General features: G+C 38.6%; 1 protein-coding gene across 1 annotated transcript in view; it reads left to right on the top strand.

Annotated features, from left to right (window-relative positions):
• RGS17 (regulator of G protein signaling 17) overlaps positions 1-25,917 on the top strand; it is a 67,423-nt gene that overhangs the window by 8,265 nt on the left and 33,241 nt on the right. The window contains exon 2 of the mRNA XM_023758218.1: positions 22,477-22,620. Within this exon, the coding sequence (XP_023613986.1) occupies positions 22,477-22,620 (144 nt within the window). The remainder of the gene's footprint in view (positions 1-22,476; positions 22,621-25,917) is intronic.

Genomic DNA, 25,917 nt, shown 5'->3' with positions numbered 1-25,917 from the left:
AATTGGACATTGATGTGTAGTGAATTTGGGTAATGTACTCACAGTTATTGAGGTAGTGAGTGGCTCCAACAGAATTTTAAAGAAGTACTTCTGATCGAAAAGCCGAACCTCTTTTTTTCCCCTCTCCAACACTTTCTTCTTGTTCTTCACAAAGCTACTCATGAAATCCAAAGTCACTTGGATTCTAGGAAGAGAGGAACTTTGTACAAGGCATACTTCCACTAGGACGGACAGGCCATCCTTTTAAATTTATGAATAAATTTTAGAAAAGAGTTTTTCTCATAGTTATGCTTCTCTAATAATAGCAGGGTGGAAAAATAATTCAAATTGAGTCAGGATTATACTTATTCGAACTTCATTTTTCCCCCAGAGGTATTTAAAATTTAGTCCAAATTTTCTCCACTCAATCTTTTTTTTAAAGATTAAAAGTTCTGAAAGTAACTAAATTTAAATCAATAAATATTAAATATTTTTTAAAAGGAGACAAAGTCACTTTTTACAAACTCTGCTAGAAGAGAAAAAGAAAGAAAAGTATGAAGGTCTTGGCTTCATTTAAAAAGTGAGCAAGGGCCCCAGCCGGTTTGCTCAATAGATAAAGCATCAACCTTCGAACTGAAGGGTCCAGAGTTTGATTCCAGTCAAGGGCACATGCCCGGCTTGTGGGCTCGATCCCCAGTAGGGGGCGTGCAGGAGGCAGCTGATCTATGATTCTCTCTCATCATTGATGTTTCTATCTCTCTCTCCTTCTCACTTCCTCTCTGAAATCATTTTTTTTTAAGTGTTCAAGGAAGTGTAGGGATTACACTTTTATTTCCACTAACTGCTGTGTGTGTGTGTATACGTGTTTATAACTATTGTGTTAATTTTCATTCTGCAATCCATTATGTCTAAAATGATCATATAATTTATCATTCAAGTCAGTTTCACTTTAGGAAGTGAAAGAGGGCACTGGCAACATTCACCTTAAGCTAAGAGATGTGAATATGAACAATTCATGCAAATCAGATGGACTTCCTAACAGTGACCCCAAGAATCTTCCCTCTGGTATTTCGGGCCCTTCTTCCTCTCTTACTCCCTCAGTTCATCTCCTTATAATTATTCCTCGGAACATTATTGATAGCAATCCTTCTTGCTCCCTATTGCCCCTTCCAGACCAATCTCTTTCCCTCCTCCCTGAAAGTCTCCAAATGCAAACCTTCCACCACTCCTTGTTGCTGTCATCTACCTAGCTCCTGCCTCACTCTCCCTCATTTCCCGCCAGGTTGTGCTCTGGGCACACTGTCACTCTCACAACCTTATTCCTGTTCTTAATGATATTAGAGATGCATCCTAGCATCCCTTCCCCTCCTCCTTCCCTCTAATCTTGTTCTTTATCTTATGCTAGACACTCATTCCCATCTCTTGCCTCCTTAAACTGACACGTGATATTTTTCTACAACTCTTCCATAACCTCCCCATTGGGCATCCCATTATCTGACCTTACCCACATTATTAACTCAACCTTTTCCCACACTGCTGCAATCCTTGGACCACACAGGGACCTAAACTCCGGTAATTCATTGCCCTTTGTCTCCTTGGTGTCTTCTCACTCCTCCTGGGTGCTAAATCTCTTTTAAAATCCATCTGTGAATTGCTATTGTCTAAACCCTACTAGGCACATAATAGTTGGTCAATAAACATCTGTTGAATTAAAGAAAAGTATGTAAAGAATGTTTAAACCCACAGGGCTTTTTTCCCTGCCTTTGCTCTTACATATCTGACCATTCTCTCATGCCATTATAATACATATTTTTATCAAAAACCACAAACGCCAGCTGAGTTGTTCACTGCTTTTTCCATAATTTGTCAAGGAAGAGATAAGTCATAGTGTCTGTTAAGCTATTACATTTTATTCTTAAGTTACAATCCAACAAGAGACTGAGTTGAAGCAGCCACAAAACAAATAGGTTCTAGCCAGTTCCCCTCTTGCCAATGTTATATTTAGAGGTGAAGCACTGTTATGAAGAAGGGGCAGTCTCTACCTTTGGCCATGTTTTTTTCAGATACTTTCTATCATGTTTCTGAAGTCCTTAAAAAAAAAAAAGTTAATTTATCTGAGATAAAGTCAGGGGTTTTCAGTGTTAAGTGAATCCACCTGAACACACGAAGGCCAGTTCTATGACTCTTTCATTCATCAAATTTAACATGTTGAAATTTTGTAACGGGACATTTTCCTTATAGAAAAAATATTCCCAAGTTTTAGGGATAAATATGAAGTAGGGATGTATGTGGCAATGGCCTTTTAGCAAGAAGAGTCTATGAGCTGCAAGAGACTTGAGAAGATCATCTGGTTTGATCCTCCTCCTGATATAGACAAGGTCGAGGAAACCCAATGAGATTAAATGGCCTTTTCAACGTGATAAGGTCATGAACCCACGTTGACACCCAGGATGACCAGTTTGCAGCAGCTCATGCTTGTTGAGTGTTCAAGTGGGGAGCAAACGTCGCCAGCATTGCGCATGCATCACAAAATCCTCACAATACAGTAGTCCTAGTATCCTCCCCATCTTTTCCCAAATAAGGACACAGCCAAGAGAGGCTAATAACATTTCTATATTACACAGCAAGTGAGGGACAGAGCCTGACTTCAGCCTCTTTGAAGTCACTTTTCCCCAGAGCTTTAGGCCCTTCCCTAACCCTACAGGGGATGTGTCTTCTACCTGGCCACCTGCTTGCCTTCCCCTCACCATTAATACCCTATTGCAATGTCACGACTTTGGGAAGCCACTCCAGCCCTCTCTGCTGGATTTCAAGAAGACTTTGTTCATACCTCCATCATCAAAGCCTTACTCCTGTGACAGGATGAATTATCTATTTATGTCTCCTTCTTCTCTCAAGACTGTTAGCTCCATGAAGACTCTTATTTTTCCCTTAGATTTCTTGGACGTAACATTTATAGATAGATGATGTCTAAACCTTGATAGCTGGATGATGATAAGACAAGCTGTATGTTTTGGAGAAATGAAGCTGATATATTTAAGTTTTGAAAGCAGTTTGGATCCTAAGTATTGTTTGTAGTTATTTACAAACCAAGCTATCCGTATTTCTTATAGAATCTAAATAATCAAGTGTCTTCCTATATGGAGAGTTCTGCATCCTTTTCACAAATTAGCAAATAGGAGTAAAATGTAATTAAATCTTTTTTTTTCATAATCTGTTAAGAAAGTTGGAGGGATGGCATTCTGGGAACCAGTTTGAGATTCTTCCTCTTAAAGTATTTATTTCAGAGACTCATTTGCAGTGGTTTTAGAAATTCAGTTCTATACCTATGTACAATATGTATATAATTTAAAAGTCTGCTGTACTACAGATTCAGTTATTAAGTGGACAGATATTCCTAGAGTAAATACATCTGGTATTCAATTTCAAAATTATTTAAATTGCAGCATTTTCCAGAACACACAGTAGAAAGATTTAAAATAGTGAACATAGCCCTAACCGGCTTGGCTCAGTGGATAGAGCATTGGCCTGCAGACTCAAGGGTCCCGGGTTCGATTCTGGTCAAGGGCTTGTACCTTGGTTGCGGGCACATCCCCAGTGGGGAGTGTGCAGGAGGCAGCTGATTGATGTTTCTCTCTCATCGATGTTTCTAACTCTCTATCCCTCTCCCTTCCTCTCTGTAAAAAATCAATATAATATATTTAAAAATAAATATAAAAAATAAAAAATAGTGAACATAACAGCCTACTTCAGAAATGTTTCTCCTGTTTCATTCATGCTGCATTCTTTTTGATACTTCTATTTTTTATTTAAATATCTGTCACATGGTGGGCAAGATACACCCCCCTTATATTTCTTTTAAGAGACTTTTTCATATAAAAATGCTTCATTATGAAACAACATGATTTTCTCTCTCTGCTACTCAAGATCTCTAAGTAATTTGCGAATGTTTGAACAAAATTAAATTTCATTACTGAGGAGACAATTTCCATATTAGCCTTTTATTATATAGATAGGGATGTAATTTATAACAAAATTGGGTAGTCTGTTTGGGAGAAGGCATAAAAACCCTCCAATGAAAATATGGGGGTTGGCAAGAGTAGGTTTACAGCTGTTTGTATGGAAATAATACAAAGAATATAATAATAGATAATAATATAAGAAAAAACTGGTTTCATGTACTCATAACTGTAAACCTACTTTTGCTCACCCCTGTATATGTCTGTGTATAAATAAGGAGGGAGAAAGAAAGGAAGGATGGGGGTTGGCAAGAGTAGGTTTACAGCTGTTTGTATGGAAATAATACAAAGAATATAATAATTAATAGATAATAATATAAGAAAAAACTGGTTTCATGTACTCATAACTGTAAACCTACTTTTGCTCACCCCTGTATATGTCTGTGTGTAAATAAGGAGGGAGAAAGGAAGAAAGAAAGAAAGAAAGAAAGAAAGAAAGAAAGAAAGAAAGAAAGAAAGAAAGAAAGAAAGAAAGAAAGAAAGAAAGAAAGAGGGAGGGAGGGAGGGAGGGAGGGAGGGAGGGAGGGAGAGAGGGAGGGAGGAAGAGCTGGGAAAAAGTTTTGAGACCTCTGCCCTTCTCCCATGGATTGCTTATGTAATTTTCAAGTAACCACTGTATTGAAAACACCTTTAAGAACTACAGGAATTAAGAATTGTGAAGCAAAACTCTTCTATTTCCTTGTAACTATTTCCTTATAACACGGAACCAGCCTTCCTTAATGTATTCAGTGTTCTGAATTTCCTATAATTGTTTTTTGTTTGTTTGTTTGTTTGTTTTTCCACCTCTGCAATATGTCTTGCTTTTTGTTTTTGTTTGTTTGTTTTGCATCAAGGTAGCATTCTCTCTCCTGATACAAAGAAAGTGGAAATTTAGTATTCTGAAACTCCGATAATGTCAGGAGCTGGTCAGTCCATTTTCCCTCCTTTTCTGGTTTTCAAATGAAAGCAAGTCATAGAGGGAAATTGAAACCATAACAGCTTCTCTAACACTTTGTTCCTCAGGGTACTTGGACTAAAAGGATCGCACAACAGCAAAACACATCTATGGTACAAGTTATATGAGTCATCAGATGCTTTTTGTGTAATTCCAAAAAACTCATACGCTAAATTGTACCGGGATAATTTGTGAGCAATGTTCTGACCTCTAGCATTTCCAAGTCTCACTTGACATTGTAGCTTGGAGGGATTTTTTTTTTAAGTGGACTGTGTCACGTTAATTTATGATATCCCAAGCCCGTTCTGCCCCAAGCCATGTATAATTGTTCATTCTTTATGAAAAGGAAGAATGAAGAAAAATGGGGTTGGAGGTCGGTAAAGACAAGAAGCACTCTGACGAAACTACCAAATTAATGGGGCGTTACTTTAGAACACTGATATCAAAATACTGTCGTTTCCAGGAGAGAAACATAAGCTAGTTAAGAGCACAGATTCCTGGGCTCACATCTGGCATCTTTATGTTTAGTCTAGAGCAAGTTATATCATTAACCTTTAATTTAGTTCCCAGTCCTTTATATGATGGAGTTAAATACTAGTACCTACTTGTTAGTGTGTTTGTGACAATTAAAACATTTAATACTGTATTCCATGTGTTTTGAATATTGCCAGGAATGCTTAAGCATTCTGAACTGAAAGAATATAGCCAATCAGGAAGGGACATGTAGGAGTGAGTGTTTCCTTCAGGGTAGCTGTAAATATGTTACCTATTACAGCGATTGTGGCATCACTTCTTCCTCTAGAGATCTCTAAACGGGATTCGTCATTTCTTTTCAGCATAATTGATGTGCAGGCTGATTTATAAAGTGGGAAATGAAGTCAATGATCGCTGGTGTTCTATTTTACCCTAGTGATTCGATGATAATTTTTCTCAGGCTTAGAATTAAATTTCAGATAGCCTATTAATTATAGAATACATTTTTTAAAGCACCCTATCCAAATTTTTCATTTGTTCTAAAAATCAATTCACAATGGGTATAGTGAATCATGGTGTCATGCGTTCTGCATCCTTTTTTTTTTTCTTTAGTATTGTCATTTTCTCCAGGTTGTGGACCGAAAAACAAAAACAGGATACAATCACCACGATGCATTTGGTGACTAAATCCATAAAAAAATTCTACAACCAATTAGTTTAGTATTAGGAATAGCTGAAGGCTGAGAATAAGTAGAGATGTAATTATCCTTCAAAGGTTTATTTCTCTCAGACAAACACAGACAAACACGGATCCTAAGAATTCTGCTAAACTATCAAGCAAAAAAGTTGACCAGGTTAAAAGTACAGCCACTTCCTCAACACTCCACTTTCCTATGGGACGCCCTCTAAATAGAGTCACATACACCTGCACAGTAAGCGTGTCATGTTATACTTGTAGACCCGGTATGTTTGCTCTGGTTTTGGAAGGTCAGTATCTTGGGCACTTACATTATTTTGTTAATGAAGAAAATGTCAGGGTAATGAAGTAAATGTGGCTATGAAACTCCAACATAATATTTACTCGCTGGTACGGGGAGAGCCAGACATTTTGGGAGTGACTTTTCCTTCAATTAGACCTGCACTACTCGAAGGCTAACCCATGGATTACAGCTGGTCTATGGGCTAACAGTTACTGATCAGTCACAGAATAGAAGTCAGTGCACTGCCTCCCTTATTCATTTGCAAACCCCTCATCTCAGTGTGGACCAGTAAGAAGCCTTGCACAGGCTAGAACTTTGAGAAGTACTGAGCTAGAAGAGTGCAGGTTCGATAGGTTCTGCTAACCTGCCCTTTGTCCATGTTAGGGTGCAGGGGCCTGGCCTAGCCTCTACTGCTCATTTGCTGGATGATCCTGATGGGATTATTGGCCTTTGTAGCTTGGTCTTCTCTGTATGAAGAGAATGTGACACCTGATAACCCCTGAGGTCCTTTTCAGAGCTATAATTCAAATCTGTGCAATGATTGAGATTAGGTATAGCCATGGCTACCAAGAGAGAAAAGGCTAAGTAAATTATGGCAATTAAATATTATACATTACAATGATGACTGTGAATACTGTATAAGATTGAAACACAATTATCGTAAGTGTAACAAACAGTAGGTCCTATGCTATTTGCATATATGTCCTATTGCCACTAGTAAAAATGCCTTACAGAAATAAATGAGCATGACATTTTTTAAAACCATAATTTTAAAAGCCTTGAGAACTTATCAGGCCTGTGCATTGAATTTTTTCTTGCTATGTTATCTAAATATTCATAACATGGTTATATTGTTCACATATCTAAATGAAAATAGCATATAAATGCATTCAATTAAGTAATACACCAATGATTTTGAGTCTTTTTCTATGTAGCTCACTGCATGTAACTTCTATATACTCACCGTTTGGAATTCCCTAGGCATTTTTCAGCTCCTCTTCTTGCACCAGTTAGAGCTTTTCCAGAACAAACATTCCCAGCCGCTCCGGAGTTCCGGAAGCTGTACATCGGACTGTACCTACATAACCTTCTATTACATTCAAGGAGGCACAGCTTCTAGCTGACGTGATCTCCTCCTGTCCTTTGTCTTACATCCCAGTCTTCTCAGGAGCCTTAAATCACTTTCATCTTTCAAAAGAAAACTTCCCTCTATGACTCCACATCCTTTTCCAGCTTTTCTCCATCATTCCTCTCCCCTTCACAACCAGACTTTTCTGAGAGTTGTTTACGCCAGCTGGCTCCTGTCCTGTACCCCTCCTTTGTACCTCACCCTCCTCCAATCAGTCCAACATCTGTGACTGTGTTAATACAGCCCATCCTCTGGTTGCCACTGACCCCCATGTAAGTGTCTTGATTTCTGTGTCAATCAGATATAGAATCTACTCTAGTATAAAACAGAAAATACATTTCTTATGGGCCTGTCGGTAGCTCACAGATTTCTAAGGGGATCACGGACACAGGATCTATATCTAAACATCCAGAGCAAGGCCCGACAGGGATGCAGTAGGAAAACAAGGCTGTTTCTTCTGTTCTGGATCTTTATCCAGGCTGGTGTGTGTGTGTGTGTGTGTGTGTGTGCATGCCCAGATTGTGGGTTCGATCCCCAGATTGGCAGGAAGCAGCCAATCAATGATTCTCACCATTGATCTTTCTCTCTCTCTCTCTCTCTCTCTCTCTCTCTCTCTCCTCTCCCTTTCTCTCTAAAATTAGTAAAAATGTATTTAAAAAGTAAAAATAAACCCTTTTTCTGGAAAACTATATTGCAGATTTTAACATGGTGAAACTAACATTGTCTCCTCAAGATAAGCATGCCATTTTATAGTTTGCAGCATCAACAAAGTAATTTGAGCTTACAATCTCAGATTTTCTTTGTTACAATATGGTTCTTTGAGTTTAAATTTAGGTCGTGTTGTAGCAGTTCTTATGTTTCATTTCCAGGATCTAAGGCTGGAATAATATTTACTGGTTCTGTTTCTTGTTTGTTTCTCCTTCTCTCCTCCCCACCAGTATGGTTCAAGAATTAATGAGTCGTGTTCATCAAAGATGAACTAATGGCCTTATTTCCATAAAAACAGACTTGCTATTCTGCCAGCTTTTCTTTCTGCAAGCTTTCCTGAAGAAAATGGTCCATTTGTTAAAATTTTTAAAGAAATAACGCAGTGTTTATCTCCCATAAATCTGATTATGGCATAGACCTTATGGTTTTTGTTTTGTTTGTTTTTTACCGAAAGAGAACTTTTGTAAAATCTGTGAAGGAAACTGTATTCACCTATCCCCTAAAAACTGATGGAGAAAACTAACTTTCTTAGCTTCATCACATATTCATTGTAAATGAGACACATGTTTTCTTACCCTCAAAATTCAAATAAACAAGTGGTGATACAAGCTTTGCTTGGGGAGGATGGAGACTGGAATTTGTAGGGGAGGTTTCTAGAGAGGAGGCTATTTTTCAGGTAAAGAACTGCAGACATCACCCTAGCTGGTTTGGCTCAGTGGATAGAGTGTCGGCCTGGGGACTGAAGGGTCCTGGGTTCAATTCCAGTCAAAGACACATGCCCAGGTTGCAGGCTCGATCCCCAGTAGGGGGTGTGCAGGAGGCAGCCAATCAATGATTCTCTCTCATCATTGATATTTATAGCTCTCTCTCCCTCTCCCTTCCTCTCTGAAATCAATAAAAAATATATTTAAAAAAATATATGGTTCAAAAGTCATAACCATGTAAAAAGTTATAATCTGAAAATCTGACTTCTAATTGTCTCTATTCCCTCTACTTTATCCCTGCCCACCCTCTAACGGAACCACGATCACATCTGGCTTGCCCTGCTCTTGTCACTTTTTGGTAAAAGTATCTAAATATTTATGCAAATATGTATATGTATGTATGTGTGTGTATCACACTCACACGTATTCTATTTCCTTTTATATACCCACACAAAACATGACTCTGTCCATTTATTTCCTCATTTAACACAGATGTGCTAGAAACTATTTTATGTCAGTCACAGAGGTTATTATTTGTGCAGGTGCATAGCTCTCCATTTTGTAAAAGCGAGTTTTCCTAACCATTCAGACCCCGGAGACCATTGGTTTCCTTAGAAGGACAAAGACAGAAGCCCCAAGGCAGCCCGGTGTTCCTCTCAGCAGAAATCCACAGCGCGGTCCAAGCCGGGGAAGGCTCAAAGGCAGTCCAGCAGCCCTTCTCCCACCTGACGCACCTCAGGGCAAGGGGATGAGATCCACAGCAGGTGGAGTGGGAGTAGGAAGAGGGTAGGGGGTGGGAAGGCACCATGGCTGTCAGGGAGCCAGTATCTCTTCTAACAACTCCATAGGCATAGTTTTCAGGGTCCCCATAAGGCAGAAGCCTAGTTACAAAAGTCACCATCCTCAGTGAAGATATTTATAATTTGTTTACAATCCCCCCTCCCCCGCCACCAATCTAGATGCAATTTACCAGCCACCGGTCATTTTCATCTCAGGCAATATTGCTGGGATATGGTTGAAATCCTATTTTATCAAGTTGCCAGGAGCACAGTAGTTGGACAGTTCGCCAATCCTCATGCAGAAGGGAAAAGATTTGACGAACACTTTATCCACAGAATGTTTCGTAGTTTATCCCGCCAGCCCCCATCTTCATGGACATTTTGGTTGCTTCCCATCTTTTTTTTACTCTAAATTACATTGTAATGTATAACATGCATGAGTTGTTTCATATTTATAGAGATGAATCTTCATCATAGATTCTTGGAGATGAGATTGGCTACATCAAAGTATAAATGTTTTTGTACTTTTATTGGATACAACCAGATTACCCTCCATAAGGGCTGAATGATTTTGTTTTCCCTCTAGTAGTAGATTGAAAGTAGCTCTTTCTCCATTGCTTTCCTGACATGTTGCCTAGCTTTTGATTCATAAATCTGATATTTGGAAAGCAACATAGCAATGTAATACAATTTGTATTTCTTTTGTTAAGTGTAAGGTTAAAGTTTGTTTTCTTATGTTAAAGTGCAATTATATATTTCCTTTTAGTGAACCATATATGTATATCTTTTGTCCATTTTCCTCGGTTTTTGCTTCTTCTTTAAAAGAGCTCTTTATTTATGTGGAAATTAGCCCTTTAAGCTATAAATTAAAAATATTTTCTTCCCCTTTGTTATCATCAGTCTATAGATTGTTCTCATGGTGGTGTTTTTGTTTGTTTGCTGTGCTTTTCTGCCATTGAAATAGTCTTTTATGTTTTTCTAGAATTTGATAATCATTTGCAAGACTTTCCCTTCTCCTGGGTTATAACACTTCACACGTGTTTTCTTTACTATTTGTATATTTTTAACTTTCACATCTATGTCTGGAATATATTTAGAGTATATTTTGGTATATATTTGGAAGATTTAATTAATTTTAATCTCTCTCTAAATAGCTATTATTTCTTCTAACACTACTCAAAAGAATCCTTTCATTGTTATTCTATACAAAATTTCCATGTGTTTTTCTCTGTATATAATATCAATATTGAACTAGGTTTACTTGTGAAAGACAAATAAGAATGACATTTTACAAAATAAATCAAATTATTTTCCAGTTATTTAAAGCTAGATTACTTAATTTGATCCATGTAAATAATCTTTCAATAGAGCACAGAATAAAATGCATGAGCTCATTTATTTGTATTGTCACTCACTCATCACTTTGTAAATTCACGTAGTTGAAATAATCGGCCCAATTCTGCTCTCTATTCTGATCAGCATCCAGGCCGGGCAGCTCATGGCTTCAGGCTGAATTCCACGTCCTGCCTCCCCAAGCTTCTTCTCGCTTAGCAGTGTCTCAAAAGGAGAGCTCAGAGAATGGGTTTGGGTTCTTTTCCCCAAACTGAGGTTGCTATATCAAAGGACAACAATCAATCCATCAATCAATCAATCAACAAGCTATCTTGGATACTGGATTGCTGTATGTTCAGAAATTCTTTCTTTTTTTTCCACTTCTTTTAGAGGAAGGGAGAGGAAGAGAGAGATAGAAACATCAATGATCAGAGAGAATCATTGATCGGCTGCCTCCTGCACGCCCCCTACTGGGAATGGAAACCCGGACATGTGCTCTGACCTGGAATGGATCCCTGACCTCCTGGTTCATGGCTTGATGCTCAACCACTGAGACACACCGGCTGGGCAGTACAAAAATCCTTTCTAAAATGTTACCAACCCAATTAATGATGAAATTACGGGTTGCTGGCAACATCTAATTTGCTAAGGCTAAGGAGGAATTTTTAATAAGTCGTATCCTGTTTATAACAGCTTTATGCCTGGTAACTGGGAAGGCAGCCTTTTCTGGCCAATTACAGCATTAAGGAAACATTCCTTTTTCCCTCCACTCCACAGTCGTGTTCAATATGGTAACTAGAGAGTTTCAAGGCTTTCTGACATCTATTCTGCTTTTAACAGGGAGTTTTGTTGTGAGGAAGCTGTTGAAAATGAATAGCGCTCTTAAGAATATGTTTTATGTGACAAGTTTAAACAAGGGATGCAGAGCCAAACACAGCGAAGGGGGTGTATTATTAGGAGAAATACTAGTCATGTTGAATCGATTTTGTCTGCCTGTTAAAACTCGGAAACACCGACTTTAGCTGTGCTGATTATATGTAAGTGAACAGCCAGAACTAAATTGTTGTACAACAAGCCACTGGAAACACTATCAGCTATCAGCTTTGGAAATGTAAAAAACTGTGTACATGTATGTCACCAGTGGGGACAGCTCTTTTCTGGGGGACAGTGGGGCTCATTTTCTCCACAGTAATTTTTATATGCTGGAAAAAACACTCCTCATTATATTTCAAGAGTGACATGAAACACATCTTAATATTCCTAGAAGACATCTGAATTCTAACACACCTCTTGCGTTTCATTTTCATCTTATTTTTAGGTCTAAGACACTATCTTTGGCCTGTTATGAACTGCACATAGTAGGAACTTAACATATGTATGTTCGATGATTTTCTGGTATTCATAAATCTTCAATTATAAGCCACAACCTATATGTTTTTAACTTTGGATCAAATATCTCATAGTTCATATCTAATGGAAACAAAGTACTATAAATTTATTGGTATAATGAACCACCAACAGGTATTTAAGTAAGTACTGACTCTTATAATCTCCCTACTGGTAGAGAAATTTAGCTGTAATAATCTCCCTACTGGTAGATGAAATTTAGCTGTTACTTTGGAAATGTATAGAAGCCTAGACCACCAGGAGAAATAGACAAAATCCAGTAATTCATGGAACAGAGCAATGCAAGGCATTTTCCCAACAGCATGTGAATTGCTTACACTTTTTCACCCTCCTGTGCATACTAATATTTCTGTCTGTACATGACAAATCAATATAATCCACATTCACCGGGTGGCCAGTGACAGGTGGGCTCTATCTTAAGTAGATGCTGCTGATGCAAATAATTCTATAAGTCCCCTTATCTTCAAAACACGTGTACAGAAAAGGCAAACACATAAAAATAAGTATAATTAACATAAATTGAGAGGCTGCCATGTTCCCAGCACTATGCTTATTACAAGGATCTTTTCCTTTAATCTTCACACATCCTGGTGAATTGGGTAATGCTATTATCTTCATTTTATAATCCCATGACCTAGGGCTCAAGATGGTTTGGTAACGCGTAAGAGGTAGAGCTATAATTTGAACTCTCAACTACTATATTAGACTATAAAATGCATTTTCTGACCTTTGGTACAGACAATGAGTATTAGAACATTGCTACTCAGTGTGTGATCACACGTGATCCATGTGCTGATGGTTATTGGTCCATGACAAAGTAAGTAAAGAACATTGAGGCTAAGCAATTAGAAATGTTAAAGCAATTTGATGGTAATTTTATGTCTATAAAATCTAATAGCAAAAACTAATTGGGTCTTGTATATTCCATGGGATCTTTTCATTTTGTTATTTATTTTTATTGTATTTAACCAAAGTATAGCTCCATGCTGACTGGAAATTACAAAGACAAAACAAACCCTGGTCCTTTACCACCAACAGTGCATCCAGAGCATTAGTGAGGCCGGAAAGTGTCATAGATGAAGTAGGAATTACGATGACAAGGAGAATAGCTGACGATCATTGAGTACTTGCTATGTGCTCATCATTATGCTTAGTTTCTCTCTCTCTTTCTCTCTCTCTGAATGTGTGTGTGTCTCTCTCTATATGTGTGTATACATATATACATATATACACACATATATATGTATACATATACACAACATATATGTATATGCATATAAACCATATATTTAGTACCATACACACATATATACATGTATACGTATATACAACATATATGTATATGCATATAAACCATATATTCAGTACCATAAATATACATATATGTATATCTATATATATAAAAGGCTAAGTGACCAACCATATGTCCATCCAACCGTCCAACCGACTGCCTGGTATATATGACGTACACTGGCAATTTAAAAATAAACATTGATTGACTCGCGCATGTGTGATATTTGTCCCCATCTGACACTGGCCCCCCATTTAAATTAATTCAAAGACAGTTTTCCCGTGATGCCAGCATTTGTGTTGACTATTAATAAATCACAAGGACAAACTCTAGACAGAATAGGAATATTCTTACCCGAACCCTTTTTCGGACGTGGTCAGTTATATATTGCTTTCTCTTGAGTTTGAAAAGCGTGTGATGTTAAAGTTAAAGTTGTAAATACTTCATCACAAGGGAAATTAGTTAAGCACTCTGAAAGTATTTTTACTCTTAATGTGGTATACAGGGAGATATTAAAATAAGTTTAATCAATTCATCAGTGATTCTATCAATGTTGTTTTTATATCATGTTTTTGTTGTTTTATATCATGTCTTTGTTGTTATATCATGTTGTTATTGTTTATTTATTAATCAATTTATATATTATTTTCATATACATTTTACTAATTGTCTTTAATCTCTGACACTTCTATTATAGAGAAAGGGCAAATAGCAATATTTAACATATTTCTTCTACTTAATTTCCCTTCAATGTGCATGAATCCATGCACCAGGCCACTAGTACATATATATCTGTGTATGGAGAGAGTTATTTAATATCTCACAACAACTCTAGAATTCTGAGTACATATTTATCATGCCTGGTATATTTTATTATATTCTGGATATTACTGCCAATATCCACTTCTCCCCCAAGAGTTACTCTTTGAAAGAAAACAAACCAAAAACAACAGGATTCCTTATATTACCAACTAGAGGCCCGGTGCACAAAATTTGTGCACGGGAAGGGTCCCTAGGCCTGGCCAGCAATCAGGGCCGATCAGGGCCTTCTGGCTGTTGGCCGAGGCCTTCCTTTGTTCTGTGCCACCCCCTAGTGGTCAGCACCCATCATAGCAAGCGATAGAACTCCCGGTCGAACTCCTGAGGGGACACTTTGCATATTAGCCTTTTATATACATAGATGCTATTCCATGCATACATAAGGGAGGAGAATAATTATGCTTCCCTAACCTACTCCCCCCCCCCAAAAAAAAAGAAAAACAACAATAACCTGTCATTTTACTTCTTAGCCTTTTCTACGTTTCAGATAGTACTTAGTGAAATGTGAATAGCACATCAGGGGCTTCTGGGTAGAGCCTTTATCCCTTCATCTTCACACACAGCCTTTCTAAAAGCGGCTGCCCACTCTTCCTGGAACGAGGAAACATGTTTTGCTGTGTGAGTGAAGAGAGCTGATTGAATGGACTGCATCGCTTGTGTACTGTCTGGTGTATTTATGAAAAAAGGAAAAAGATTGAGCTGCTATTAACTTTATAACATGGGCCAGTTGGCTGAAAACACTTATCTGAAAGGCAGATTGAAGGGAAGTAATAAATTTGATGAAACAGCCATAATAATGTGCTCTAGGGAAACAACCCCATAAATCCTCTTCGACAATTTTTTTACCTTGAATAGAACATGGGCTTTGGAAGAAGGTTCCTGGTTACTTGATTGTATCTTTAAATGTTCTCTTTTCGATGTCTGTTGGTGTAAGACAAACGATACAGAATGTAGCTTTGGAAACAGTAGGTAATTAACTCATTCAGACGCGGAATACACCTGAGGAGGTGGCATGTGAAGCTCTTCCTCATATAGAGAGTATCATGAAGAGCAAGTGTGAATTGGAGGCAGCCTACATGGCTTAGTTGTAGAAAAAGATTGAACAGCATACAAGGATATTGCAATAAACACAAACATAAATGGGATATGTTTTGTGTTTTAGCTCCTTCTGGGGATGCTTCCACATGGTATTAATCTCTTTATCCCCACTTAAGGTATTTATATGAACATTTTTCTGTATGAAACTTCCACAGCGATTATCCCTGATTTTGTAGTGTCCTTAAATCCATGTATGAATAATTATTATTAGGAGGAATGGTCTCCAGCACACCCTTTTTCAAATATTGTAGTTTTGTTTTCTCTTCTATTTTTTTTTCTTTTCCCATTTTAAGTCTTTTTTTTTCTTTCCTTATAGTAACTTGCTTATCTTTATGTGAATTGAAATCATGAACATCCCCACGATGCTCTCTGAAAAAGCAGTTTGATGAACCTGAAAATGAATATGTCACACAGATGGAAGTGCAGTCAGTACTTTCCTAAGGAAACACGTATGGCTCCATGTTCATCATGGCATTTTTTTTTAGAACGGACAAGGAAAGTCCCGGAGTTATGCTAAGGGCTCTCATTGTCCCCATGCAGTGTTTATGCCAAAGAGTGCTCTTACTGTAAGGTATTTTTGGTCCAATTTCTAAAACATTTACCCTAAGCTAATGCTGCCTTTCTAAACTAAAGCAAAGCCCAAATAAGTCAGGTAAAAATTGGATTTCTAAAAGCTCTACTGTGTGAGTATCAGTCTTCTTGACTTTCTAAAATTGCCAGGTAATTGAATGACCTTCCCCTTTATCTCAGGGCAAATCTGGAGTCTGTAAGAAAACCTGTGCTAGAAAGAAGCCTTCCATGTCTCTTGTTTCACTCGTTTAACACATATTGACTGAGCTCACTGGTTCTCAAGCTCATTCGTGCGATGAAGTCCCTGGAAGTAATGTGCTTTTTTACCACATATCGTTTTGATGACATGGACATCAAAGTGACTAATTTTGTACGTCTGTGTACAATTACATAAATGCTGGTTTATACGAGATTCCAAAATGCAGAAACATTAGTAGATAGATCCCGACATTTTCAGAAGAAAAAAGTGATAAACTTTATGAGAGACATTTCTCCCCATTAAATTAACTTCTTTCCTCTGAGCAAAATAGAGGAATGGTTCTCTGTGGCATAAAAGACTGGCTCCAGCTCACAAAATACCCCTTCTTGGTGGGAGCTTAATTGAGACACATAATTAACCCCCCCCCCCCCCATGTGCACCAAGAACACGAAGATGAACGCCTCAGCCTCTGCACTCACGGAGCTCCCGGCCTTGTAGGAAAAGCACACATGGCACCGCTATAGAACCATATGGAGTTATGGGTCAGAGACGGTGGGGCCGGGCCAAGGAGCTTCCCCCAGGCTGGGAGTGCCTGCCAAGACTGCCTGGAGGAAGTGCCTCCACCAGGTGCTGGGGACTCCAAAAGGGGGGAGACTGTAGAGTGTCAGGGTTCAGTAATTTAAGCAGGCTTGTATGCAAATTACCAGTACAGTGGTGGGTGCACAATGCTCTGTAGCACTGAGAGGAATGCATCAGTGTCTGCCCAAATGGGAAGAAATAAGAAAGAGACGGGATGATAAGTAAGATGAGCATTGAAAGGGTAGTTCAATGGTCCCCTCTTATCCGGGGGATACATTCCAAGATCCCCCGCGGGTGCCTGAAGCTGTGGGTAGTACCAAGCCCTGTGTATACTATGTTTTTTCCTATATATGACTGTGATGAAGTTTAATTTATAAGTGAGGAACAGTAAGAGATTGACAACAATAACTAATAATAAAATAGAACAATAACAATATACTGAAATAAAATTGATGTGGATGTGGTCTCTCTCTCAAACTATCTTATTGTACTGGACTCACCCCTATTGTGATGATGTGAGATGATACAATGCCTATGGAATGAGATGAAGTGAGGTACTCAGAACAATACACAATTTAAAACTAATGAATTGTATATTTCTGGAATTTTCCATCTAATATTTTCAGACCACCGTTGACCACAGGTAACTGAAACTATAGAAAGTGAAACTTCAGATAAGGGGGAACTACTGTATCACAATTTTGAAAATAGCACACTAAAATATATGCCCCAATTCTCCCCCCCCCCCAAAAAAAAGGAGCAAAAAACTGGTTTGGACACAACTTTTATTGGCTAAATATGCTTGAGACAAGAAGTCACATTGGAAGCTTGCTCCATTACATAGACATATGCGGGCTTGGCTAAAGCAGGGTAGTTATCAGACATTTAAGACTGAGCAATGAGATGTTTCCATTCAAAGGGAAAATACATCACAACGAGGCACAAATATCTGTACATGATGAGTGGCTTCCCTGTCCATCCCAGTGCTAAGGAGAGTCTCATAGGTTTGGCTTATTTAGCAAATGCCTTTTGGCGGGCTAAACTCTGAATCAACAATTATATGGGAAAAGGGAATGCTTTCACAAAACATGACAAGATGGCTGCAATTATAATGAAGTTTGTTGGATAAGGAGTTGATTGTGGGTACTATGAGTCACTTGAGACTCAGTTCATTTTACATGTGATAAAAATTGCAACGTTCATGGTGAAATGAAAAACTAAGCCATCAGTCTTCTTTCTTCACTCATCAAGCCTTTGTGTAGATCCCTGAGATAGAAGGATTCCACCCAATGGAAATAAAAACCTGCCCAATAAGAAGTAAAATGATGTCTCAGCAAAAAGGCACTGGTGGGAATCTTCAACATCCCAGCCTGAAAACATTGTACGACACCAACTTGTTGGCACATTATGAATGACTCTCTCCGGTATTACCTTGAGAGAGCTGTCATCCTCTCCTCTCATAGTCTGGGACCCCTCAGGGGATGTCCACCTGCCGGCTTAGGCCCGATCCCTTACAAAACAGATCTATATTATCTTCTAAATGGAATCACTTCAAATATTAGAAAATTATTATTCTGATTATCTTAGTCTTCTTTAGAGCTAACACCTTTGCTGTAAAAGCAGTATTCTTATGAGATGTTTTTGTTTTTTTTAACACACCTCCTTCTGGTCTTCTGAAAACATTTCAATTTCTTTCTTAAACAGTTGTGACCAGACTTGAACATAATCATTGACAAGTCCAGAGACAAGCTGTCACCAGCACTTTATAGAAAAAAGAAATGCTTCTAGTAATATATTCTAAATTCCCATTAACTCTTGTGTTTACATGGTACAGTTGATTACTACTGAATTTGTTGTCTAGGAAATGACCTAGAATTTTTATATGCTCCTGTAAACCATGTTTCTCTCATCCTAGTCTTATGCAGTTGTTGGTTTTTATCCAAGTTCATATCCTTATAATTAATCTCTTACATTTCAGCTTGTTTTATTTTGCTCATTGCTCAAACTGTAAAGATTCTTTTAACTGAGATATAATTAACATATAACACTCTATAAGTTTAAGGTGTACAATGTGTTGGTTTAATACCCTTATACTGCATATTGCAATATGACTACCACTGTAGTTTACTAACACCTCCATCACATCACATATTTATGATTTAATTTTTGTGATGAAAATATTTCATATCTAGTCCCTTAGCAACTTCAAAGTATATAATACAGTATTATTGACTATAACCACAATGCTGGGCATTAGATCTCCAGAACTTATTCATCTTCTAACTGCAAGTTGGTATCTTTTGACCAGGATCATCCCCCTTCCCCCCAACCGCAGCCCTTAGTAACCACCACTCTATTCCAATCAATGATGAGAAAGACTCATTGATCAGCTGCCTCCTGCATGCTCCCTACTGGGGATGGAGCCCACAACCTGGGCATGTGCCCTTGACTGGAATCAAACCCAGGACCCTTCAGTCCACAGACTGACATTCTATCTACTTAGCCATACCAGCTAGAGCTAATTCAACTTTTTTAGATTCCACATATAAGTGAGATCACACAATCTGCTTATGTGCTTTATTTCACTTAGCATAATGCCATCAAGTGCATCCAGGTTGTCATAAATGACAGGTTTCCTTCTTTCTCATAGCTGTATAATATTCCATCCTATTGTAATGCATAAATATAAGAGTAATCGTTTTATATTTCCTAACTTTGAAAGGAAAAGAATGTTCTCATATCTTCCTTTTTTATTATTTTGTCAATCACAGTGTGTATTCAATATTATTTTTTTAAAATATATTTTATTGGTTTTTTACAGAAAGGAAGGGAGAGGGATAGAGAGTTAGAAACATCAATGAGGGAGAAACATGGATCAGCTGCCTCCTGCACACTCCCTACTGGGGATGTGCCTGCAACCAAGGTACATGCCCTTGTCTGGAATCGAACCCGGGACCCTTCAGTCCGCAGGCTGAGCCAAACCAGTCAGGGCTCAATATTATTTTATATTAGTTTCAGGTGTACAGCAAAGTGATATATAGACACATATAATTTTTGAAGAGATCCAAGAAAAAACTGATAGTTGCCAAAGTAGATTTCAGCAAGGATTTGAGAAATAAACTCAATTTATATATCATAAATCATCTTCACTGTTGAATTTGCATTTAGCTCACTATAAAATTGTAGGTGATGGCTTTCCTCCCTCAGCGCATGGAAAACACTACTCCCTTGCCCTTTGTCTTCTGGCATCTGGTATTGCCCACGAAGGCTATTGTCAGTACAGGCTACGCCTGCGGGCAATAATTCAGCTTACTTCTTTATCTCACATTTCTGTGGTCCTGTTAGAATGCATGTAAGTGTGACTCTACTTTTATTAGTTCTGGGCAGCATGTCATGTACTCTTCTAATGGGAGGCTTTGTTTCGTTGTGTTTTCTTTCAATTCTGGAAAGTTCTCAGCCAAATTCCCTGAAAATAATACTTCTCTGATAATCCATGAGTTTTCTCCTTATGATAAAAATCTTATTGGGCATATGTTGGAGCCTTTCCATGCTACACTGTACTTGTCTCCTTTGTGTTTCATCTTTTTACTTTCTGCTAAATTCTGGGCAGATATTATTCTCTTCGAATATTTTTGATGACTATGTGTTTTTGTTTTTACATTTGTTTTTCATTCTCTCTCCTTGTTTTCCTGCTTGCCTATATTTGTTTTTATAATTCATTGTTCTCTTGCATGAATAGCACAAATGTTCTCATAGTCTTTCCTTTATCACATTGTTTACGTTAAACATACGCATATTAAACTAGTTTTAGATGATTCTGTTTTTGTATTTGATCAGGAATGTAGCCATCTCCTGGTTGTTGAGTTGGCTCTCTATTTTTCGGTGTTATTTAGCTTTTTTGTTTTCAAGAAACACATCAAGTGAGAGGTATATTTCTCACTCTCACTCACTCTTCATAATGTGATGCTTTTCTCTCGTCTCCACTGGTCCCTCGGTACCTTCTTTGATCAGCATCTCAGGATCCCTGCCCCACATCCATTAGTGGTTCTGGACAGGTCTCTGACCCATGTCACTGAGCCTGTGGGCTGCTCGGCCCAGGGCAGGTCTGGATGCCTTTCTCTGCATCTCTCCCTCCTGCAGCCTGACACAATTGAGTGGGATAGATAGTGTTTTCAGCATCTTTTTATGAGTAGCAGACCCACAGCCCCTGACTCTGTGCAGGTGCCCTGGGATCTGGTCTCCCTGTGGAGAGCTCGGAGTGGAGCACTTTACCCCCTGGAGTATGGGGCCTCTGCATCTTCCTGTTCCCACACCTGAATTGCAAACTGTCTCTGGCTTTAGCCCCCATTAACTGACCATTTTGTAGTTTTCTGGTCTAAAGAGATCTTATTTTGTTTTCAAGAATACAGTATTTTTAAAAAGTGTCTATTGTTGTATTTAGAACTAAAGATGTAATGTGTATTTGGTCACAATGCCAAAATAACCAGAAATGCTTTACATTTTTCATATGTGTTGCTCTCAGTTACACATATGACCACATATGTATGTGGCTTACATACATTGCATATATCTGAAAAACATCATTCAGCAGAATTCATTCTGTTTTCAAAGAGGTCATAGTAAATTTGACATTGTACTAAAACAAAATTTCGTTTTTTATCCGTAACTAAGTCCCAGATCAGGATTGGGCTTATATATAGAAATCAACTCACTTGGTCTAATATGTAAGGTCACAGGTATGGTACTCTATACCCCAATAGTTTTCTTGTTTACCATGATATGTAATATAAGTTCTGCCAGAGTCATTCTCCCTGATTGGATCCCTTTTTATCTTTTCACAATTCTCCATGAAATGAAAATAGATCTGGGTGGTGGGGGGAAAGGTTATGTAACAGAGCATGTGGCGCGTTGCCAATATTATCGAGATCAGCCCAGGAGGGTGCACCGGAAGTGCCAAAGAGGAGATTGAATGTTTAAAAAAAAATGTGAGCGAACACCAAAAACAAACTTGATCTTCCACACAACGTTATGTCGTTAAAAACCTCGCAATGGTGATTTATGGAGCTCAGTTAACCTTACTGTAAACATCAGTGGAGAAATGAGAACTACACACCCCCTGTAATCATTGAAAGGAGTTCATCCAGGAAAGCAGATGTAATCATTGAGTAAAGAAGGAAGTTAAAAATACATTTCCAAACTTTATATTTACCTTCCCAACTGATTCTGATTCTGTGGCGATATTGTTGCTATGATCTTATGCAGCAGGTAATGATAGAAGTTTGTCCCCAAAAGCTTTTAGGATATTCTCCTAAAAACTTTTCGGGAGAAATTTTAATTTGACAGCCCAGGCCTATTTGTTTTCACCTTTTCTAAACACGCTTCCCTCCCCCACCTTTTAATCAAATTATACGTCCTTACTTCCTTATCTTTATTGTGATTTTTTCCCCCTACCTTATGTTTTCTCTCTCTTTTCAGCCAATCCGGGACTACCGTAGCTGAAATGCGAAAGAGGCAGCAGTCACAAAATGAGGGAACACCTGCCGTGTCTCAAGCACCTGGAAACCAGAGGCCCAACAACACGTGTTGCTTTTGTTGGTGCTGTTGTTGCAGCTGCTCCTGGTATGTCCTGTTATCTGTAAGATACCCTAGCTGAGCGCGGTCATAATGAGAGTGAACATCATGTCAGTTCTTAGGGTCATACAAACATCTCAATCTGTCTTCTTCCTTTAAAAGTAAAAATTGCTGGAGAGCATCATTGCTTTAATGCTAGCCTTTCTATATGCAAAAATGCATTTCCTCAGAATCTATACTTAAATTGATAGTAAAGAATGAAAAATTATCTCATATCATGTTTTGCTTCACCCACGTTTCTTTAAAGATATGGGTGAAAATAAGATTATGGTTGTATATTTATTTAACAATAAACCATGTTCTCCAATGTTACAGAAGGTGCAAGAACATTGAGATACCATCTAGCAGTATTGGACGTGTGTGTTTTAGTTTTACGCTATTTCATAGGGCGTTGCTCATTCAGTCCCAGAGTCAGAAAACTGAGTCAGGGTGGCAGCCTCGCCTCAGAGCCCTGACAAAGGCAGTAAAAGAAGCGTCGCAGACTCGTGCTGACAGCTCTAAAGGCCAGGGGCTATGATGGGTATGAAGGCCAAGTCGGTTAATTAGAAACTCTGAACTCAGAGCCAGAGAATCTGCTTTCCATTGCGATTTTATCACTGACTGGCTCTGTGACATTAAAGTTGTAATCTCTGTCTTTTGGCTTCCTTGTTGGCAAAACGAAGAGTGACTCAAGTTGAATCCCAAGGTCCCATCTAGTGCTAAATGTCCATGATTCAGGCCCCTCAGAAAACCTGCTCCAGTTCCAAATTCCCAAAAGACCTTCAAGTAAGAAAAGCAGTAAGACCCGGAGTCCCAAGATATGTGCAGATGCGTTTTCTCAAGGAGATGTTAGACTAGTGGAACTTTCCCAAGAACCATAGGTTTCGAGGTCCTCTAAGATCCAACTCACAAGGGGATCTGCTGGGTTAGCAGTGGCTTTCTGGAACACCCCCCCCCCCACCTCCGCCGCCCCCAGAACTATTTCAAGCCCTAGAGAAGGACCAAATGCCTGTATGATCTCCACTAGTTCCCAGCATCCATTCGGGTTATTGTTATGACGCGGTGACATGATGTTCTAGCATTGTGGCCAAGGTAGAAGATGAGATGTGTGTCCTGGTGCAGTGGTAAACTTGGTGTAGAACAAGCTCTGACCATCGAGAACACTTCATTTGCAGAAAACCATCCGATATTGTGATTCGGAGGATTTAAAGTAGGTTTTATAAATATCAAAATTGCTGCCCAGATGATGATTCTTTGTTAGGGAAAGTAAAAAATTATTCCTTTTATTTCATTCTTAAGCCTTGACTGTTTCAAATGGAGGAAATAGAGTTCCAGAAGAGAGAAATATTTCAATAAAAACGTATTTTTTTTTCTGTATCACTCCTAAAGAGATCACCAACCTCTGGTCTTAACCCATGAAATGCAATGGATTATGGTAAATGAGACTTAACATGGTGGCTCTGAACTTGAACTGCCTGGGTTCAAAACTCATCCTCATCCATCACTATCTGCTTGACCTTCAGCCCGTTCCTTAATGTCCTCAGATTCCTCATCTGTCAAATGACAGTAGTAAGAATCCCTACCTCCTAAGGTTTCTGTAAACATTAAATGAAATAAAACACCTACGAGCTGAGAACAGTGCCTGACACATTTAAGCATGCATTTAATAAGAGTTAGCTCACTGGGCTATTGAACACTTCATATTGGAAACATAAAATCTCTTTAAAGAGGAGTTGGTTTGAAATAATGTATGTTAAAAACATCAGCTTGTGGTTACAATACAGAAAATACATTGGAAAAGAAAGCAGCTATTTTATTTAAATTCTATGTAAATATCTCAAATACACTGTTACACAGTGCTGAGAATTATGCTACTTCTATTCTCATTTGCACCAGACCATGTTCCAATAATTAGTATATGATTTTATTTACCTGCCATATTTAATTCTGAATTGCTTCAGGATTAAAACACCAAAACAGCCCTAGCTGGTTTGGCTCAGTGGATAGAGTGTCGGCCTTCGAACTGAAGGGTCCTGGGTTCTATTCCAGTCAGGAGCACATGCCCGGGTTGCAGGCTGGATCCCCAATAAGGGGCGTGATCAGTAGTTCTCTCTTATCATTGATGTTTCTATCTCTCTCTCTCCCTTCCTCTCTGAAATTAATAAAAACGCACACACACAAAAGAAACAAAAACACCAAAACAGATCAAGTACTGAAGATTCATTGCATTATATTCATTTGCTGTCAAACAGATATTTAGCAAGACTTGCTTTTACTAATTCTTAATGTGAACATTAAATAACAAAATATTCAACATGAATTTGTGAGCATAACATTGCCGCAGAGCACAGACTGTGGATGTAGAGCAGCTTTTGGAAACTGCATTAACTCTGCATACCTCTATGGTGACACATATGTAGACACATGGTGCATTGGGTGAGTTCTATTAGTTCTAGAGTATCATTGTCAAGAACTGTGTTTGTTAGCCATGAACCATAGACACCTGAGTGTAGGCCAGTGATGGCGAACCTTTTGAGCTCGGCGTGTCAGCATTTTGAAAAACCCTAACTTAACTCTGGTGCCGTGTCACATATAGAAAATTTTTGATATTTGCAACCATAGTAAAACAAAGACTTATATTTTTGATATTTACTTTATATATTTAAATGCCATTTAACAAAGAAAAATCAACCAAAAAAATGAGTTCGTGTGTCACCTCTGACACACGTGTCATAGGTTCGCCATCACTGGTGTAGGCTATAAGATGCACAATCTATACATTTATAAGTCTTCTATCTATATATATAAAAGCCTAAGCAACCCGAATGACCGAATGACCGAATGACCGGAACGACCGTTCAACCTGTCGCTATGATGTGCACTGACCTCCAGGGGGCAGACGCTCAATGCAGGAGCTGCCCCCTGGTGGTCAGTGTGCTCCCACAGCCAACCTCCCTCAGCCCCTCTCCACCGCTGGCCAGCCTCAATCATCCCGATCAGAATCTCCCACAGCTCCTTCCCTCCCACCCCTGCTGGCTGGCCCCAATTGGGAATGGGCAAGAGGCCCAATCGGCCCGATTGCTGGCCAGGCCAAGGGACCCCATCTGTGCACAAATTCATGCACCGGGCCTCTAGTATGTGATAAGTAGAGGTAATTTCTACAGTAAACAACTTGATGAAGAAAATGAAAGTTAAACTGTCTTGACCTATGGCTGTTATCTCATTGCAAATGAAAATGTCCTTTACACATGCATTTTCAAAAAATTATTTTTTTTATACTTTGAGTTTAGGGGGGAAAAAAACTTG

This window comes from Myotis lucifugus, unplaced genomic scaffold (assembly GCF_000147115.1).
Source record: "Myotis lucifugus unplaced genomic scaffold, Myoluc2.0 scaffold_125, whole genome shotgun sequence".
In the NCBI taxonomy this organism is placed as follows: domain Eukaryota; kingdom Metazoa; phylum Chordata; class Mammalia; order Chiroptera; family Vespertilionidae; genus Myotis; species Myotis lucifugus.
This window is presented reverse-complemented; position numbering and strand designations above follow the sequence as displayed.